General features: G+C 38.2%; 1 protein-coding gene across 18 annotated transcripts in view; it reads left to right on the forward strand.

Moving 5' to 3' along the window:
• LIMCH1 (LIM and calponin homology domains 1) overlaps positions 1-19,641 on the forward strand; it is a 339,225-nt gene extending 319,584 nt beyond the window's left edge. For 9 of the 18 annotated variants that reach the window (XM_055246661.2, XM_055246662.2, XM_055246665.2 and 6 more), the window contains 7 exons: positions 554-658; positions 1,933-2,060; positions 4,011-4,132; positions 5,327-5,447; positions 9,112-9,220; positions 11,865-11,967; positions 16,760-19,641. In XM_055246661.2, coding sequence (XP_055102636.1) covers positions 554-658; positions 1,933-2,060; positions 4,011-4,132; positions 5,327-5,447; positions 9,112-9,220; positions 11,865-11,967; positions 16,760-16,785 — 714 coding nt within the window. In that variant the 3' untranslated portion in view covers positions 16,786-19,641. Of the gene's footprint in view, positions 1-553; positions 659-1,932; positions 2,061-4,010; positions 4,133-5,326; positions 5,448-7,436; positions 7,524-9,111; positions 9,221-11,864; positions 11,968-16,759 lie in introns of all 18 variants that reach the window. The other 9 variants (XM_055246654.2, XM_055246657.2, XM_055246658.2 and 6 more) reach the window with 2 other exon arrangements.
• Positions 19,642-20,656: the final 1,015 nt, after the last annotated feature.

Raw genomic sequence — 20,656 nt, forward strand, 5'->3', positions numbered from 1 at the left:
TTCCATTCATTTGTGTGTTTGTTTGTTGTTTGGTAATAGTGAATTAATTTTATGAGGATAATTTTGATATTGAGGCTGAATGAATGCATTTACTATATAGCACTAAAGAGATTTGGAGGAGAAGAGAATTTTGTTTAGGTTCATTTTGTTTTTTAAATGAATAAGCCAAAACACATTAGATAACTTAAAGGGGGCTGCATTTTATGTATATTATCTAAAGTTTGTTCATGGTTCATATTGTGAATTTGATATTCAACAATACTTTTTGTGCATAATCAGATCCCTAATAGCATTTCTAATTGGGCTTCTTATATCAGTCTAACTAATTAATTTGCAGAGTCTTTGTTTTTCAAAATTAAATGTTAATTTCTAAATTATTACCCATGGAGAGTGTTATATGGTTTGCATGCTTTTGGAAAATAAGACTTTTTAAAATGCCCTGCTTGTTTGAACATATTCTGATTTTTTTCTAAAGTACTTTAATGACATTTTTCTCTTGACAAATATGATTTTTATTTTCCCCCCTTTCATCAATTTCTGTCCTTCCCCTTAGGAGCGTAAGATAATTGAAGACACTGTGGTTCCATTTACTGTTTCTTCAAGTTCCGCTGACCAGCTGTCTACCTCTTCCTCCATGACTGAAGGCAGTGGGACAATGGTGAGACCACAGATTAAAAGCAATTTGTGAAATAAATAAATCTGAATAGAAGTACAAAACCCCAAGACCAAGGTTACCCAACAGACTCACTAGTTTAAATCCAAGACTAGCTATTCCCCTAGAGTCACGTCAGCTACTATGTGGCCATTGTACCCCATTGTTCTATCACTGCTGCAGCCAAACTCTAGAGTCATTTCCTGGGGAGTGGTAAAGTCATTACCCCAGCAAGATCTATCCCAGTAGTCTGGAAGCCAAAGTCTCTCCACACCTGGCTGGCAAGTTCTCAATTAGTGAAATCATGTTCTGGAATATCCTTCTCACAGCCCAGTTGCCAGATCATTCATTCATTCAATAGATATTTTTATTCCCTTCTGCCGTACTATACATTCCTTTCCATTGTTTGGCAGCAGCAGAGATGTCAATAATATGTTCTCCACCAGCATCCATGAAAATTGCCTCTAACCCCCCACATTCCACAAGACCTGTAGTCCCAGCTGCCTGGGAGGCTGAGGCAGAAGGATCCCTTAAGCCCAGGAGGTAAAGGCTGCAGTGAACATGATCTTGCCATTGCACCACTGTACTCCAGCGCGGGTGAGAGAACAAGACCCTATCTCTAAAGGAAATAATAATAATAAAAAAAACTAATGCATGCTGGCCTTAACACTTAGGTGATGGGTGAAGCAAACCACCATGGCACGTGTTTATGTATGTAACAAACCTGCACATCCTGCATATGTACCCCAAAACTTAAAACAACAAATAAAAAAACCTAAATAAATAAATAAAATGAACTTATGTAGGACAGCACTAAAAACAAACAAAAATTCACAAGAAATTTACATGTTGTCTTTGAAGGCCAGAGAGAGCCTATAAAGTCTGGTCTGCCTCCACATTCCCCAAATAAGGTCATAGAAGATGGAAGTACAGGGCAGAAGTTATGTCAAGACCTGGGTAGTCCATAATCCACATAAAGGAAAATAACCTGTGGATACCAGAAAACCATTTGTCCTGAAATGAGCGGTCCTATGACTGTTTTATTTTGAAAGAGGGGTTTTCTAATCAATTCCCTCTTGTGATAACTTTCTAAAGAGATTCAGATTATACATTTATTCCAAATAGTTGGAAATCAGTTGCTATTCAGTTAATTTGGACAACTGTTCTTTAAATTATAGGTAACATGATTGAAAAATACTTCAAATATCCCTGGCCAGAGATAAGGGTTATACAGTGTGTTTAAAATTTATACTTAAGATTTTCATTGTTTTTCTCCTTAGAATCAGATAGACCTGGGAAACTGTCAAGATGAAAAACAAGACAGAAGATGGAAGAAATCATTCCAGGGAGATGACAGTGACTCATTGCTGAAGACTAGGGAAAGTGATCGACTGGAGGAGAAGGGCAGGTATGAGCCCATCCCAGGCCGTCCATGAAAATGTACAAGGCTGGGCTCTGCTCATGCACACCCAGGAAGGGTACTCATTGCTGATGCAAATTATATTCAGCTTCGAAATGAATGCCCCAGTAATACATTACATATTGTTTGGACATATTTTGTAATAGGTCTAAAATCAGTGCCCTTACGCTTTTGAATATGAATAGCCTTAATTTTTTCCTTTTTTTTTCTTTTTTTTTTTTTTTTTCTTGAGACAGAGTCTCACTGTCTCAGGCTGGAGTGCCATGGTGCGATCTTGGCCTACTGCAACTGCCACCTCCCAGGTTCAAGCGAGTCTCCTGCCTCAGCCTCCCAAGTAGTTGGGACTACAGGCACGTGCCACCACGCCCAGTTAATTTTTGTATTTTTAGTAGAGATGGAGTTTCGTCATGTTGGTCAGGCTGGTCTCGAACTCCTGACCTCAGGTGATCCACCTGCCTCCACCTCCTGAAGTACTGGGATTACAGGTGTGAGCCACCATGCCTAAATAGCCTTATTTTTAAATAGGCAAACTCTTTTTTAAACAAAGGGGGACAGTATCAGTCTTCAAAAGCTGATTCAAAGTCCCAAACCTAAATATTACTCACTTGAAATGATGAATGTGTCTGGAGTGATAGAAATTGAAATGAGAACCTGGGGTCCCACCACTGTGGTTTCATTGTGGACCTGAAGTTGGCCATTATTATCCCCTGAGCTGTAAGAAATCATGTTTGCTCTGGTGGTAGTATAAAGCATAACCAACTAATCAATTGGTTATGGGTAGTTATCCCACCCATGCTCTACTGTGTTCCATGGGAGATCAGAAAGGACAGCTAGGGACCCCTGGAGCACTCAAAACTAGCTCATACTGGAACAGACTCTGGTTGTGGCTGAGGGTTGTAATGGGTTTATTCATGCCACCCCACCCCATCCCTTACCTAGAAGGGACGCACAGACAGCCCAAGAAGCTGGCAGTGCTCTGCCACCAACATGTTCTTCATGAGAAAGATGTTTTCCTCTGGGGCTCTGAGTTACCAGATAGGTATTGGCAAAGGTGCATGCATGTGTACACACACAGCATCCCAGAGGGATCTGAGGCATGAAAGGCTAAGTGTCATTTTCAAAGACTGGCCAACTTGAAAGGTTGGCTGGGAGCAGAGCTTTCCCGGTGGGATTTTGCTCTGCGAATTCTCCTATGCTCATCAGCTAGAAGACTGGTTAAATTGTAAGCTACAGGTGCTCAGGGCTATGTCCAGAAACTGTAGAGCCCTTGGATGACTTTCCAGTTTAAACTCTTTAAAGGGACTTTTCAGTTTTATGCAATGAAAACCACTAGTCAGGAAGATCTGAATGATGCTGATAAGCTATTTACAAAATGTACAAAAAATGTAACTTTACAGAAGACCTTTGACCTTCATTTTTGCAATTTTTTGCATTTTTGCAATTTCTCGCATTTTTGCAATTTCTCCAGACAGGCATTTTACATGAATTTTAGCTAGTTCTCCAGGCTGTCCCTGTTTTCACCAGAAAAACTTTCCTTTTATCTCCTCCATCTGTTCATTCTTTGCACACAGAAGCCACTGAAAGGCCAGTGAGTTACCATGGTCTTCAAAGGTTCCATGTGGCTAAATTATTTTTACAGTAAGTCCTCTCTTGGGAATATCAGGTTAGCTCTGGCATTCCTTGAAATTATTAGAATGAAGACCTTTGTGGACAGAGAAGGCATCAGAAATGATAGTTTGTTGAGCTTGTTAAATGGGTGGATAATAGAAATTTGTAGTACTTTATCATTTTAAATCTATTTTAAAATAGAATAAATAAACAGTCCCATCTCTTTTTTTATATTGTAATTGGCACTTCCATCCTTCAAGTTATAGGACCAAGAAGGTCGATTCAGTTACTTTTCTCTCTGCTCTGAAGTATACCTCTTTATTTTAACAGCCGAACTGAAGGGGCCTTGGCTCATTCTGGGAACCCTGTATCAAAAGGAGTCCGTGAAGACCATCAGCTGGATACCGAGGCTGGGGCCCCACACTGTGGAACAAACCCACAGCTTGCTCAGGGTAAGAATGGAGAAGACCAGTTTCATTCAATGTTTAAATTGTCGTAAGACCCCCACATTGTCCAAAAAGCTATGATCTCTGCTGGCTGCAGGCTTCTCTCTAAGGGCCCTGGACTTCTAGCTTATGCCCAATATATAGTGAATAAACTCCTACCATCGTGTGCCCAGACTCTATAGGAACTTGCTGGGGACTCAGTGAGACCTGAGAGCGTGTTCGCACTTAAAAAAAAAAAAATGTAACTTTACAGAAAACCTTTGACCTTCATAAGTAGTGCATTCTGAGACTTCCTCAAATTCCCAGTTCCACCATTGGACATATTCTCCCCATAAAATGCTTATGGAGGAGTGGAATCCCCAAAGCCGGGTGAGATGTGGGTGCTGGAATGTTGGGAAGGTCCCATCAGCTCCCATTGCCATTTCACCCTCATTGCCACCTGTGTCTCTCACGCTCCTGGCTCACCACAGCAAAATTCAAATGTATTCCTCGCCAAAATGATCAAATTCTACATGCCAGGGGTCTTCAGGACCATTCCTAGATAACTGAAACTTCAAATGTTGAATGATACAAAGAGGAGGAGTGAGTTAAGAAGATGAAAGAGTGACCCTGGTAAATGTGTTTATTGCCAAAGCAAATCTGGTTGACCAAATAAACATTTTTCAATGGTGGAATTAATGAATTTTGCCTTAAATTTTTTAGCCTGTTGTCTATACAGATATTTACCTGGGTTGATTATAATACATAAGCATAGATTTGTGCATGTTCCCAAACAGAGATATCCTGCAAGCTGAATACCATTCAGGTGCCCTATGGATTTAAACCGCATCACAATTGGTGTGATCCATGAGTCAGAGAAAGCAATGGGTGTTCACTGTGTTTTAGAAATGATGTTCCAGGTTATAATTGTATCCACCCAGATTTGCTTTCTTTCATGCATAAGAAGTCAATATTTTAAAGTACTGTTTTATGATATCAGAAATCAGCAAGGGGAAAGGGCATGGTTCCTGACCTCCTTTGTTTCCAAAACTAAATCACGATGCAGTGATTTAAGTGGCCTCTCTAACCACCATGTGCCCATGACCTGCATGAAATCGCTATAAAACCTCAACAGGCATTAGCACTTTAAAGAAAGACGACTTCCTAGGTAGTAAGGTGATTTTACTGTGCACTACATTTATGTTCTTTAATTGGCCTCAGATCCATCCCAGAATCAGCAGATATCAAATCCAACGCACAGTTCAGAAGATGTGAAGCCAAAAACCCTCCCACTGGATAAAAGCATTAACCATCAGATCGAGTCTCCCAGTGAAAGGCGGAAGTGAGTAACCAGACACAATGGTTGTGGGATTCCCTTTTTGAAAAATTCATTTAGTTAGAAGGGGGAAGAATGAAAAATGTGAGATGGCAAGAGGACAACAGCATTTTTGTGCTTTCTCTCCATTAAATCTCATTGACAAGGTAGTCAATATAAATGGAAGTTTGGGACAGTCTTTCTGGCAAGTAAATATGTACTCTGAATTTATCAAGTTGTAATAGGCAAAGTTATGTTTTTAGCTCACAAATTTAAACATTGGAAAGCAGGTGCAGGCCTGTTGTGTTTGTAATTCATTTGAGTTAAATTGCCTTAGAACCTGTGGACAAAGTTTCGTTCAAGGAAAAAAATGTTATTCTCTCATTATTATGCTCTCCTGTAAGGTAATTGCCTGAGCTGTAATTTAATTTTGTAAGAAAGTATTTTTGACAATAATAGTTTCTATCATGTTTGAACCATTTCAATATAATAGGCACTCTGTTGAAGAGTTTACATATATTTCTCTCCTTTTCATCCATTAACTCACTGAACCCTTCCAATAACTTAATGAGATTGTTCCTGCCATTTTACAGATGACGAAATTGAGGCTTAAGGAAGTTAAATAACTTATCCAAATTATTTAACTGATTAAGTAGTAGAGGAATTCAAAACGAACCCTCAGTTTCACAGGATGATCATATTTGAGCCAGAGATTCCTTATAATCCAATGTTTAAAATGTTAACATTCATAGTACTGTAACCAATCGTTCTACCTAGCGCCAGACCACCTCTATTCAGATTTTGACTCAGCCACTTGCCTACATTGGACCTTGAGCAAATTACTTAACCTTTCTCTGCCTCATTTATAAAATGGGAATAACAATAGTCCCTACCTCATAGGGTTTTGTGCCTGGCTAATAGTAAGTGTAGGTGATGATGATGATAACTTGTTTTGTAAGAGAAAAATATTTAGTCTTATTTTTCTTGTTACATTTTCCTTTTTCCCAATGCAATATTTGAACCATTTCCTCTGTTTCTCTTATGTCTATCCAGTTTCATTTCTATTTGTCTGTATGACACTCAGAATCAATAGAAGCTAAAATTGCCTAGAAGTAATCACTATTGTTATTGATTATTGCAGTGATGTTTAATCTTTTTTAAAGCATTGGTACTTATACTTTAGGGTGTTACATGAAAATGTGATATTTGGAGAAGACAAGCGTTCCCTGGCGAGGGAGGTTTGGGTGGGAAGCGGAATCAGGGAGTTATGCTGAAAGCGGGAGACAACACTTCTGTGTTGGTATTTTTCTTTCCCTTGTTCTTTTCTGTGTTCTACCCCTTTTCTTTACAAATGATATTAACTTTTAAAAGCAAGAGCCCAGAGCTGATGGCTTAATCACAGGCAGGGCTCATGTACAACCCTTCTAGTAGCTTCTAGCTGGGGGTATTCTGACTTGTTGATGCCCACGACATATCAGTTGTTACATGTTTTGAACATGACCCTTCATCCCACATATCCATAATGAATTTGTTGATAAGGGAAGTCACTGAAAATAGCTCCTTTAAGTTCTGCCCTTTATCTCTGGGCTCTCCTTGAAGATCTGCCCTGGATCCCTCCTCATCTTTCCGCTTCCACAGAGTCCATCGTTTTTATATCTAATTAGCATGCCAAAGCAGTTTGGCTAGCAACTTAAAAAACAACCTGGCAATTTTAGCGAATGAAGAAATTAACTAAAAATAAAGATTATAAAAATATTCTGTCTTTTCTGTTCAGCAATGCCAGCATGCCAGCCTGGTTTTGATTTTATGTGGCTAATACATGTACAATTCTTGTTAGACATTATTACTATTTTTGTTCATTAAAAAAAAATACTGCCAGGAAATGCTGTGGTCTTTGATTTGGTTGTCAAGAAAGTTTTATTTTATTTTATTTTCCTAATCTAAAATGTCTTTTTTTTAATGGAGTGTGGCTTCTCTTTGCTTGTCATAATTTTTGACTCCTTTACCACATTACAGGAAAAGTCCCCGAGAGCACTTCCAGGCTGGGCCTTTCTCTCCCTGTTCTCCCACCCCTCCCGGTCAGTCACCAAACAGGTACAAGAGGTCAGCAGGCCTTTCTGAGGCTGCTTTGTTGTGACTAGAGCTTGCCAAGCATCCTTTCAACTGAATTAGTGCTTGCCAAATAATTCTGAGGGATGTCTCCATCCACATCTCTTCCTACACACACACAGAGGCAAGAGGAAAGAGAACATTGTCCATCTGCCTGCAGATTTATCAGCTGCAAAAGAAAAAGTCAGGCCTGTGAGATTGGTGCCGCTATGGCCATAGGGCTTTAATTACATTGTGTGGAACCTCCAATCTAATAATAAAATCCACCAGACAATCGCCAGGCTCCAAAGCTGGCGCCTTTCCCTTCAAGAGGGCTCAGCCCTTCTAGGCAGGATCCGCTGATGGCTCTTACAGAGAACCAGACGGAGGCTGACAAACGAAACTTCATCCTTCTAACCTACTCCAGCTCTCTAATGATGACTTCTGGACATTAACTGGGCCCCATGATATTTTTAAAAGCCGCCTGAATTCCCGTTCCCTGGAGAGACAAATTACTGAGTGCTCAGAGATTTTCTTTGATGTAGGAATTTCATTTAACTACTGGATAAGAGGGAAATCCTAATAAATAGCATTTGATTAGGGGAACTCTTCCTCTTTTCTACTGTCTTCCTTTCTGTTTCTCCTGTCCCTCTGTATCCTGCTGGTTTTCAAATGATATTGCATATTTTTAAATTCCTTGTGTAATTCCAAGAGTTTCTCAGACATTTGGCATCACTGCAATGTGATCTTAGTTGTATAAAAGCTGCCTTTCAGAGGACAGGTGTCTAGTTTCAGATGGGTTGCTGAAGGTGTCCTCTCACCTGGTTTTGCTCTGCTGGTTTTGTTCCAGTCCATTGCTGGGCACTGTACTGGGTGCTGAAGGGGTACAGAGAGGAGGTAGATGCAGTCCTGGCCTCAAGAGGCTTACAGTTTAGAGAGAAGGCAAGTGCCTTCATTCACAGAGTGTTTGCACTGGAAGAAATTGTAGAGATAATCTGGTCCAATCCTTTCATATTAAAAGGTGAAAGAGAAACCCAAAGTTAGTTTATTACACCAGATCAGAGAACTTGGTGACAGAGCAGACATTAGATCTCACCTCTCTGGGCCCTCTGCCTAGTCTGCTGTATCACAGGTGATTATTTCCAAACAAAAATGTTGTTTTCTTAATAAGTAAAAAGAAATGTTATAGTGGACCAGTGAACCACTTACAGGAAATTTAAAAGCAATATTGAAACCCCAGCAAAGCAAAACTCAGTTATCTTTTAGGACTTATAAAAAAGTATGATAAATATATTGAATCATGTTGAGGCATTTGAATAGACTACAACACAAACTTCTTGAAACAAATAACCTAATAACTTAAACACACGCACCAGATTCAGCACCACAGTGGAGACCCAGTGTATTTAGTCTGACAGTTGTTTGCCATTTATATCTAATGTTTAATCTCCTATTCATCATCAGTTCTGTCATTCTCATTTCATTCATGATATAGGCATCTTAAAAATCCATATTTTCATTTTTGCATGAGGTTCCATGTCTGTGTGTTTGACCAGGTATTCTAAACTGAAGTTTTTATTGTTACGTATATTTTTAAACCTAGGTCTATAAGTGGAAAGAAGCTGTGCTCTTCCTGTGGGCTTCCTTTGGGTAAAGGAGCTGCGATGATCATCGAGACCCTCAATCTCTATTTTCACATCCAATGTTTCAGAGTACGTACTTACTGCTTTGCTCTCCAGACACAACTTCGTGATGCCTTTTGGCATCGTTCTGTGCTGAAAAATGCCTCTTGGAAATTCTGGAGGGCTTTGTCTGTGAGGTCTCACTGTCTAGGTTGTATAGACATTCCTTCAGAATGAAACTGTCCTATCACGAATCCCTCTGGGATGTCAGATTAGAAGAAGCAGAAAGGTTTGTGCAATTTGTCCTTACAAAACAGTTTTTATTGCTAAAGAACATATACTCCAGCAGGAGGCTGAGAATGGGATGCTGGGGAGGATGATGCTCTTCCAAATCTTTTAGAGCCATGTGGATTTATTTGGAATGTAATGTCTATGCTGTTTCTTAAACTCTTAGGACTTAATATGAAAGGGTTTTAGTCTTTGACCTAGTGGAAAATTGTCTGTCAATTACGTGGCTAGTTAGAAAATTGTAGGTCTCAAAATGAATATGTCTGTAATCTTAGATTAAATATCACTCCCTCAAAAAAGCTGCCTTGTCCACCCAGACTAAGTTGCCTTTGTTATAGGTCCTTATAGAACCTTTCTTGGTCCTTATTACTGATTATTGAATTGTTTAAATATTATCTCCTCTAATAAACTCTGTAAGGGCAGGGACCATGTCTGTCTTAGTTACCATTCTTTTCTCTCTACCTAGCAGAGTAGGTGTCAATAAATATTTTTAGGTGAATGAATTAGTGAATAAACTGAAAATGAGGAGTTCTAGATTCTAGTCCCAGATCTCTTGGTAATAAGTAGGTGAGTTAACCAGTTATACCTGATTTATTATGAAATTTATAAGCTGGACTATATCAGCATATCCTGTCTTTATTTTCCACTCATGGACACATTTCAAAATAATATGTAATTTTTGAAGGCGAACCCTCTGTCTCTGAGGAGGAGTAATTTCTTGGTCTGCATAATCCTGACATACTTTCTTTTCCCTTCTTGAATTTTCTTTTATTTCTTGTTGGTAGTTTCCTTGGCTATGAAGTAAATTTGCCTGGGTTTAAAATAACTCCCACTTTGCCTATAAGCTAAGAGAAAGTCAGTGAAGTTGTCCCTAAATTACTAATTTAATAATACCAGTAATCACTTGAAAGCAAGATTTATCATAGGCAAAACACAACATAGATACTTATTTTAGATTTCATTTATCAAAAGTATTAGAATGAGACCACAGTTTCCTAAGTTTTATTTTATTTCTATAGAGAACCATTCTACAAATGACAAGCAAAAATATTCTCATTGTAAAGATTAACCTAGATAACGTATGTCCTAAATGGTCTACGGATGTTTTGAGGCTCAAGGAATATGCTTTTTAAGATTTGTAGTTATGCCAAGATAATATGTTTCAACACTGCATTCTGTTCTCAGAAACTTTATCAGGACTAGAAATAAGCAAGGTGGTAAGGGCTCTTTGCAGATTCTCAAGGGTCAGGAGACTTGCCTTCTTAACTCTCAAGGCCTTTATTCACTCTAATCATTCACTTCCTGGAGCTGGCCTGACGCTTTAAGGTACATCCCCTCTTGGATTTATTCCCCACTCTTGCAATGTAGAGGCAGCTTGTAACATAATTTCGATGTAGCCTCACTCTGTCCCAGGTCACCTTAGAGCATGAATTAGGGGCTAGATCCTGGTCCCCCTGCAAGAGGCTGGCATCCAGACCAACTTCCACTGCCTTTGTACCCTTCTGGTACAAACATCCAAGTATATCCTACAGTCTCTTTCTGCACTCAGCCTGTGTTGGTGGAAATTCCCAATGGGTTTGTTGCTCTGAATATCACTGCCTTTAATGTGGAAATATAAAATGGAACAGCAGGCTGGGCACGGTGGCTCACGCCTGTAATCCCAGCACTTTGGGAGGCCGAGGTGGGCAGATAACCTGAGGTCAGAAGTTCAAGACCAGCCTGGCCAACATGGTGAAACTCCATCTCTACTAAAAATACAAAAAAAAAAAAAAAAAAAAAAAAAAAAGCCAGGCGTGGTGGCACACGCCTGTAATCCCATCTACTCAGGAGGCTGAGGCAGGAGAATTGCTTGAGCCCAGGAAGTGGAGGTTACAGTGAGCTGAGATCATGCCACTGCACTCCAGCCTGGCCGACAGAGCGAGACACTGTCTTAAAAAATAAATAAAATAAAAAAATGGAACAGCTACTTCCTAGAAATTTTGACCTGGTAGAACTTAGCAACAATGCTGGCAAGCCTTTAAAGATTATTGATGGACACGTTTCAATTGATAACTCATTGGCCATGTGTTTATTTAAAGCCACTAGGGTTTAATGCATTTAAAATGGTTCTTCCATTTTGATTGAGAAACGGCGTATGATAGAGGTTAAGATGCTAGGCTTTGGAGTCAACCTGCTACCACTTACCAGCTCCACAACCTAGGGACAAGCCAACAAACCTCTCTGAACCAGTGTCCTTCTCTGTAAAATGCAAGGAATTAAGCTAAAATGCTAACTGTATATTTGCTTTTGCTGTTGACACTGGTGCAGCATCTTACACATAATAGATGCTCCACAAATGTGGTGATTGTAGAAGGGATTATTGTGCTATTCACATAAACAGTAACTAAGCATTATAAAGAAACAACTCCTTATGCATCTTACAATGTCTGTTCTTTTTACCCTATAGTGTGGAATTTGTAAAGGCCAGCTTGGAGATGCAGTGAGTGGGACGGATGTTAGGATTCGAAATGGTCTCCTCAACTGTAATGATTGCTACATGCGATCCAGAAGTAAGTACTGGGGAGAACGCCTCATGATGACCGAGTGTAATCATATGTCTTCCATAGGACCCAATTTAGGAATTCAAATATTTCTCCCCAGCCGTTGACCCTCTACTCTGAGAGAAAGGTTTCTTAACATCTAGGTTAAAAAAGAAAAGATATTTACCACTCGTTTCTTCCTGGAAGTTACTGCTACAATGTGGACCAATTCTTTTTATCCTGAAGTGCATCAGCACACCAGCAGGTCAAAACATTGCCTGAGCTCACTACAGAGATTTTGGTGAGATAGAAAGGAGATATAAGGTCTGTCAAACACTGTTAGTTCACTTGTTCAGGCATGTCTTTAGACGACTGGCACCATTTGAGGATGGTTAAATGGGGAGAGTGGCTCTCCACTGTTTATCAGATCGAGCACCAACTCATCAATGTCTCCACGCCCTACATTCAGGAGTTTCATTATGTCATATGTGCTCCCAACTGAATGGAAAGTTCCTTGAGAGACAACAGTGAGGGTTCTACTTCTCTGTGGATTCTTCCCCACCTCCCACCTTTACAATACCTTAGTAACAATATGCGCTTAACAAATGATTTGCTGCCTTAGTAAGTGAGAAGCCTGCTTTCCCGTCTTGCATCAGGGCCTCCTACTGTGGAAGGTGCATGTTAGTTTGGGGGGCAGCAGGGGGTGCTCTTGCCTAGCCGCTGTTGAGAAAATCTGAAACTGGCCAGTGGCTTGCCTCAGAATGTTTCCTCATTCTCCATCATGAGTACAGTCCTTCTGGTGGGTCACCTAGACAGCAGAAGACCTTTTAGTGCAGATTCATCAGTCAGAAACTCTTTTAAAAAATTGAAGATAGGGAGTGTGAAATTCAAGAATGACTATTTCTCAAAGTGAAGTCACCGTTTTTACTGCCTTTTTACATGGATCTCAAATCTCTGCAAGACTGAAAACTTTGAGAATAAAAATTGAAGGTAATTTGTTTTATAGCTATAGATTTAGTAAATTCAGTTAAATGTATGCCTATTAATAAAATGATGGGAAATAAAATTTTAATCAAACCCAGGTAGTTTAGATTTGTAATAAATATTTGACTTGAGATCAAAACAGTTCCAACTTAGAGCCGCTGCTATCAAACTGGACTATTTATATCATGCATGATATTAATTTTTATACTACATATTTTATATATTAAATATATAAATAGTATACCATATATCATAAATATATACACACAAATGAACATATATAATACATGTATAATAGGTAATAATTATATCCGTTTTATTTAAACTGGACTTTTGCTTTTATATGCTAACAAGGAAAACTAAACTCTTTTCTCCCAGATTTCAATGCGATTTTTCCTATTGTCTTCTATAAATTACTCTTTTTCTCTACCTCAGTGGACCACAGTGAACCAGCTGAATGTAATTTACGGAACCAGAAGAGGGCACTGTTAGGTTGAAGGACTGCTCAGAAAGATTTGAAAAGTGCTGTAGATCTGAGTTTGTTTCACAATTTAAAGTGCTTGAAGGATGCCAACAGAACAAACCTGAACCCCCCCTCTGGATGAGAGTGACCTCTTTTCATCTAGATTTTTTTAAATTGAGAGGTTGGGTGATTCATTGTCATTTCTTTTGGAAATTAGCTTTTTAATTCAAGACTAGGAATTTTTATCTTAAATATACAAATATAAAGGGCATTAACTGCTTTTAATTTCAAAACCATGGAGTTCCTGTAATGAGCTGAAAAATGAGAAAGTGATTTGGAGGTAGGCCACAAAAATGATTTTTTCTTTATTTTATATTTTAAATGCAGTGTTTCACCAGGATTTACCAGAGAAAACAAGGCCCATTGTTTTCTCTGCTTCTATAGACATTCAATGAATAAATAAAAGTTATAGATGCTATAAGGTTAGAAAAATTGAATTGTTCAGAAAGACACCAAATTAAAAGGGCAAATCTCCATTGTAATCACTTTCCAATAATTTCTTGGGGTAGGGGCAGAATATATGTTTGTACATGTGTATGCACACACTTGCACACAAGTACACACAGAGATACATATAAGTATGATGTATCTACCTGGATTTGTGCTGGTTTTTATTTCACAAAGGTGATGATCATATACTCATGGTGTTCTGTACTTGGTTTTTGTTGCTGTCATTTTGAACTTAATGATATATCTTGGTAATTTTTCCAGATAACATGTTGTATCTCCTTTTTCTTTTTAATGACTTTTAAATAGCTGCATACAATCCCATTGTGTGGACTTATAATTTAAAACTAATTCTCTATGAATGGACACTTTGGTGGTTTCCCATTTTTTGATATTATTTTTAAATGAACATCCTTGTGCATATATCTTGATGAATATTTCAGAGCATCTCCATAGGATAGATTCTGAGCAGTAGCACAGTTGTCTTAAAAGGCGTGTGCTTTTTAAATTTTCAGACATCTTGCTTAATTATCATTCAGAAAAGTGCACTCTCCCTGCAAGATGTATGAGAGACCCCCTTTATTTTCTCCAAGCCTGTATCAGCTCTGGATATCATCAAACATTAAAAATTTCCACTCTGCTTGGTGGGGGAAAAAATCCTCATTGCTTTGATCTGTATTTCCATAATTATGAGTTTGAACATCTTTTCATATGTTTACTCACTATTTATATTTCCTTTTCTGTAAAGTGCTTCCCTAGCCTTTGCCCATTCTTCTATTTGGCACCTGATTTGTATGAGTTCTTTGCAAATTAAAGAAATTTGCCCTTTGTTATATTTGCCGCATATTGTGGTTATTAGTTTTCCCACTCTGTGATTTATTTTCATACAAAAGATTTTCATTTTATGTAATTAAATATATATATATTTAATACACATAAGAGAAATATATGTTTCTTTTTTGGATTATAGGTTTCTTAGGAAAACTCTCATTTAAAGTGTATAAATAAATTTAGCTGAGATTTCTTCTAGAATTGTTTTTTTTTCTCCTTCACATGTAAATATGTCATAATCAGGATTGTATTTGGGGGTAAAAAATGAGGTAGATATCTAGCCTGATTTTTTTTTTCCAGTTACCCACTTGTATGAATATCACTGAATGAATAATCCCTCTTTTTCTTACTAATTTGAAATGCCAGCTTTCTCATAAACTAAGTTCCCATATATATTTAGGTCTATTTCTGGATATTTTATTATGTTTTATTAACCTATTTATTCTCCATTACTGAATGTTTTTAATTATTGTAGCTTCATAATATGTTTTAATATTGGGTAATAATGGTCACCTTCTTTCCAATTATTTTTTCCAAAATTTTCCTAACTCTTCTCCCATGTTCATTTTTCCAGATAACGTTAGTATCTTTAGGCTAATTTCAATTAAGTTAACACGTGACAGAGAGAATGACCAGCACATCTGAGAATACTGTTTAATTCTTTGCTGATGTCCTAAGAAATAAATATACCTTAGGAATGAATAGGTAGAGGGGATTATAATTTGGGTCGAGAAGTATAAATATGCTTGCATTGGTCAAATATATCCAAGATGCAATAAAGGAGTCAGAATGGGAAAAAAATGGCTAAAAACCATTTTTATTTCTTTTTTAAAATTTGATTTAAATTGAGAAGAGTGGAGATGGATAGATGTGAAGGGTGGTTTACATCATAGGCATTCTAAGTGAAACAAAATAATTTCATTTTGTGGAATAATAAAACCTGAATATATAATCCTATTTTCTCCAAGTAACTAGTCACATTTAAATGAAATTTTTCTCTTGAAGGGAAAAATAGCATACCAGCATATTAAAATGCAATTCCTAAAAGCAATGTAAACAGTTTTTAAGTTTGTATGTAAATGGGAATGGAAGTGCAAAACAAATTACCTGTCATGCATCAAGCCGTCACATGTTTAACTTGTGCCATTTGTGCTTGGGTGTTGGGTGACTGTGTCTTTGTACATGGTGTTCTGTTCCATCATTCACTCTTGTAAAATGCATTTAATGCAAACTCCCTGGGGTCTTTTCAAATGTTGCAGTTGCCTCATCACAACTGTAGTGCCTAAAAAGGAGAAATCCCGTGAAGGTTTCAGCAGAAAATATGGAACCCAAACAATCCTTTCTAGATAGGATTGCCAGATAAAATATAAGATACCTAGTGGAATTTTTTTAAACCAAGTTAAAGTTGAATTTCACAGAAACAATACATTTTTTAAGTCTGTGTATGTCCCAAATATTGCGGGCTCTGGATTTAACATAAGTATGTCCCAAATATCATATGGGATATGCTTATACTGAAAAATTCTGTGTTGTTTATCTGAAATTAGATTGTACTGTGTGTTGTGTATTTATACTTGCCGAATCTAGCAATCTTATTTCTAGATCATATGTCAAATTCCTCATATTACAATGTACTTATTCTTAGAGAAATCAAAACCTAAGGAAACTGAGAGAAAAGAGATTATTTTCTTGCCTATTTGCCCCAGAGGACAAGGTAGAAAACTTGATGGAGATGCTTTGGTTTAGGGGCAATCCAGAGTATTTGATCAAACTTCACAGTGCATGTGAATCACCTGGGCATCATGTTAAGTGGGTCTGGAATGCGGCTCAAGAGCCCGGACTTCAAACAGACTCCAGGTGATGCCAATACTGCTTGTCCTGGGGCCACACTTCAAGTAGCAGGATGGGAGAAGTTTCCGGTCCCCAGGAAGAGGAGACTTTGGTAAAGGCAGTTGCTCATTAGGGAGGTTTTAAAATGTCTGAAGCGAGAAATGTTGCCTAACCACTCTCGTTTGTTGTTGTTTGTTTTAATCACAGGTGCCGGGCAGCCTACAACATTGTGACATGGTTTTCAAGCTTCTGGATCACTCAGCATTTCTTTATTGAGAGTGTCCCCTGGCAACTGCTTAACAAAATCCCAAGCTCAGGGGCTTCTCAGCATTTACCTAATTTCTGAAAGGCTCTTCTGAAAGGTGGTATCTGTTCTTTCGTAGCACAGTGTTTGTGTTTTTCCTGTTTATTGTTTTGGGATTTTTTTTTTTTTTGCATTTGCACAGTATACACAAAAGATATGGGGTTGTAATGATCCTGAATAGCTCAAAAAAGGTTTTAGCATGGTCAAACAGGCTTATGGTTTAAAATGTGTTATTCTCTTCTTTGGGAATTAGCTAAATGATGCAATAAACCTGTTTTGTTTTAGAATTTCTAGGAATTAAACATTTTATGTTTACAGAATTGAGCTGCAGAAAGTGCAAGACATGCCAATTTGAGACACACGGTCTTCTAAGACTGAAGGATAAATGTAATGCATTTCAGAAACTAAACATCACAGCAAGCTCTATCTCTGAGCTATAATTTGTTTTTAATGCAGACACTAGTTTGATAATATATAATGTAATTCCGAAACATTTGTGTTACTTACCTTTGGAGGTAGAAATTATACCAATAAATTATTGCACCGTTAGTATTAGATTCTGTGTACCTTGGAAGTTATGTCATTAATATAGGCTGGTTCATCAAATAAAGCAAAACCTTGCAATATCAGCTAGATTTACACTCCGGGACGTTGCCCAAAGGTAGGAAGAAAGCAGAGGGAAATATTTGAGTCATCATTTCCAAAGTCATTATCAAAATCTGTGAGGAAGTTTAATCTTCCAAAGAGTCAATGTCAGACATCAGGCCTCTGTTGCCTGCTTCTCTCCAGGCACTAGATTAGGAGTCTTCAATCAGAGACTTAACATGAGGCAAATGGAAGATGAGGCACCGAGATAAGTTCATCATTAGGTGTGAGCACTGCTCACCCTTGCTGGCAAGTTCTCCTTAAGGGCCTGAAGCACAGGTGTCCAAAGAAAAGCGTTAAGTCCATCTTAATAGAATCCACGTGGTACATGATGTGGTCAGCCCCTGGTCTGTGATCAGCAAGAACCTACAGCACAGATTATGCCCTGCCCACTTCAGTGAATACCTACTCTCCTCCATTCTCCATCACTTTTTTTGCTATCAAGAACTCCGGACCTTGCCCATGGAGAAGTTTAGAGAGGAACTCTTGTGGAGAGCTGGTTTATTTTCTGCCCTGTGCGACGAGTTTCAGCTGGCCAAGAAAGGAGTCAAGTTATTAAAAAGCATCACAATGTAGATCTCCAGGCTGCTTTTTTGTTTTTTGTTTTTAAGACTGGGGAAAAGGGGACTATTTATTCTGCCTTAAATCAATGGCAAATAAGTCAAGATGACATTTTGTGAATGTAGACTATGGATATACTCCTAATAGATTGATGTAGTCATAAAAGGGGGTCAAGTAGATGTTTTTCTGTTATGTAAGCAATAATTTTTCTGTGTCTTACTGAGTATGGCTAGCGATTATTTATTACATGCTAGATGGGTTCTTTGCATGTGGGTTCCATATAGGTGCAGAAATTTCCTCAGCCACTGGAGGGATTTCGACCATATTTGTCATTTGGATGAGCTGTTATTGGATTGAAATCTACACATCATTTCATTAAAAATTGTGCCTTAGAAAATGCAAAGCTGTTGCACATGGTGATAAATTATGGATGCAGTACATTGAAGAGAGATGAAGTCACTTCCAAGTTTCCAAGACTTCTCATGGAGGTGTTTGCTGTTTTACAGGAAAAAATAAAAAGAAAAAAAGAAAAAAAGAAAAAATTAAAAAGAAAAATTGTTTTGAAAATGTACAGATCAAGTCCAATATTTTGATTATCCACCTGCATGTTTTATTAAATATTTTGATAATGTGGATGTTTACACTTTGCATGATATTAGCAGAGTACCACCAGTAATGCACAAACATGTATAATATGGTCATTCATAACCGATTTTTATAGAATACTTTTTACATGTGCAACGCCATCCGTTATGTAAGGATTACATGAATATTGCACATTCCCTTCTGGTTTCACAAACCCATTTATACATATTTCTTAGTGAGGCTCATTGTACATGTATTGAAGCTAGAATCGAGTCAAGAAAAATAAAGCCCCATTCTCCAGCTGCAAAATGTGCTTTCCCATAATGAACACTAGTCACCAGCACAGAATAATCTCCAACATTTTCTAAATTCTAATTGCCAACTGTTTCTATTTATATTTGATTTATATTTCATTTGGAGTCTGTTACATGGCAGCTTAGGCAGACTAGATCTTGTTTTTTCCAATGCAGCATAATGAGTATGATCTATTTCTTTTCAAATAATCTTTGAGATCCCAGGAAAAAAAAAATGCTCTGCTCCATTGAGCTATAATGTAAATGTGTTTGTTTAAAAAACAGATGAGGCAAGTGAGTGATTTATTGTTCCTGAGGAAGTATATCTGATTTTTTTTCTCATACTCCAAAAGCTAGTCCTTACTCTTTAATAAAAATGATGGGTAACTTTTTGTTTTTCACTAGCGAACTTCCGTGACGTTTCCTTTCTATGTAGTGTGATTAATGCAATACATATTATAGTTACCTATACACAGTGTAAGATTTAACAAACTGAAATGATCCACCTCATATGTGAGTCCGTCCAAAAGATGTTACTGCTCTGGGTGGGCCAGTGTTCTATATCGGTTATACTAACTTTCATTTAAAGTATTTATTCTAAAATGCCTCTGAGAAACAGTAAAAAATAAAAACAACAAGTTGTCTAAAATGCAACAGCTTTTATAGTAAATGTACATTTATAAATAAAATACTCAAATCAACTTTGTATTCCATTAATTATTTTTGGAGGGGTGGCAGTTGGTTTTCTTACGTGGGGAAGAGAGACTCAAGCTTTCTCTTGTAGCTTTTGGTCCAGGGTTACATAGACGATGATGGCAGTGCTTGATGTTTGCATGTACCTATTGATGCATAGTTGAGGCCAACTATTGAAGGCAAACCAAACTTACTGGCTGGTTTAGGGGTCACTGAGGAATTGCCTTCTGTAGAAGGGTTTAAGCTCCTGGAGATGAGACACACGATAACCAGCAGAGGCCATGCAAATGCCAGTGAAACTTGTCTGAAACAACCAAATGATGGTCAGCTCGCAGCACTGGCTAGACAAAAACAAGGCAAACTTCTTTTTTCTTTCTTTCTTTCTTTTTTTTTTTTTTTTGAGACAGGGTCTCACTCTGTTGCCCAGAATGGAGTGCAGTGGCGCAATCTCAGCTCACTGCAGCCTCGACCTCCAGGGCTCAGGTGATTCTCCCACTTCAGCTTCCCAAGTAGCTGGGATTACAGGCATGTGCCACCACACGTAGCTAGTTTTTTGTATTTTCACTAGAGACAGGTTTCTCCATGTTGCCCAGGCTGGTCTTGAACTCCTGGGCTCGAGCAATCTGCCCGCGTCCATTCCTCAAAGTGCTGGGATTACAGGCATGAGCCACTGCACCCAGCCAAGGCAAACTTTTTGAAGTCCCTGTATTCTGCCACTTTCCCCAGCACTGCCCCAATGTTCCCGACTTATTATATATGTAAGGTGTGTTTACTAAGGGCCTTTTCCTCAGGTGTGGAGCCAGGGAATCTGCTGTGAATCAGTAGCATCCTTCTGACACTGTTGGCTCTCTGAAGTACACATGTATTCTGCCTTGCACTCTGTTCCAAATTTGAAGGTGGTGGCAACACTAAGCAAATCCCCTGAAATTTTCAATTGTTTTAACACGTGATACTCTTTTTTTTTTTTTTTTGACGAAGTTTTGCTCTTGTTGCCCAGGCTGGAGTGCAGTGGCGTGATCTCGG

This window comes from Symphalangus syndactylus, chromosome 16, assembly GCF_028878055.3.
Source record: "Symphalangus syndactylus isolate Jambi chromosome 16, NHGRI_mSymSyn1-v2.1_pri, whole genome shotgun sequence".
In the NCBI taxonomy this organism is placed as follows: domain Eukaryota; kingdom Metazoa; phylum Chordata; class Mammalia; order Primates; family Hylobatidae; genus Symphalangus; species Symphalangus syndactylus.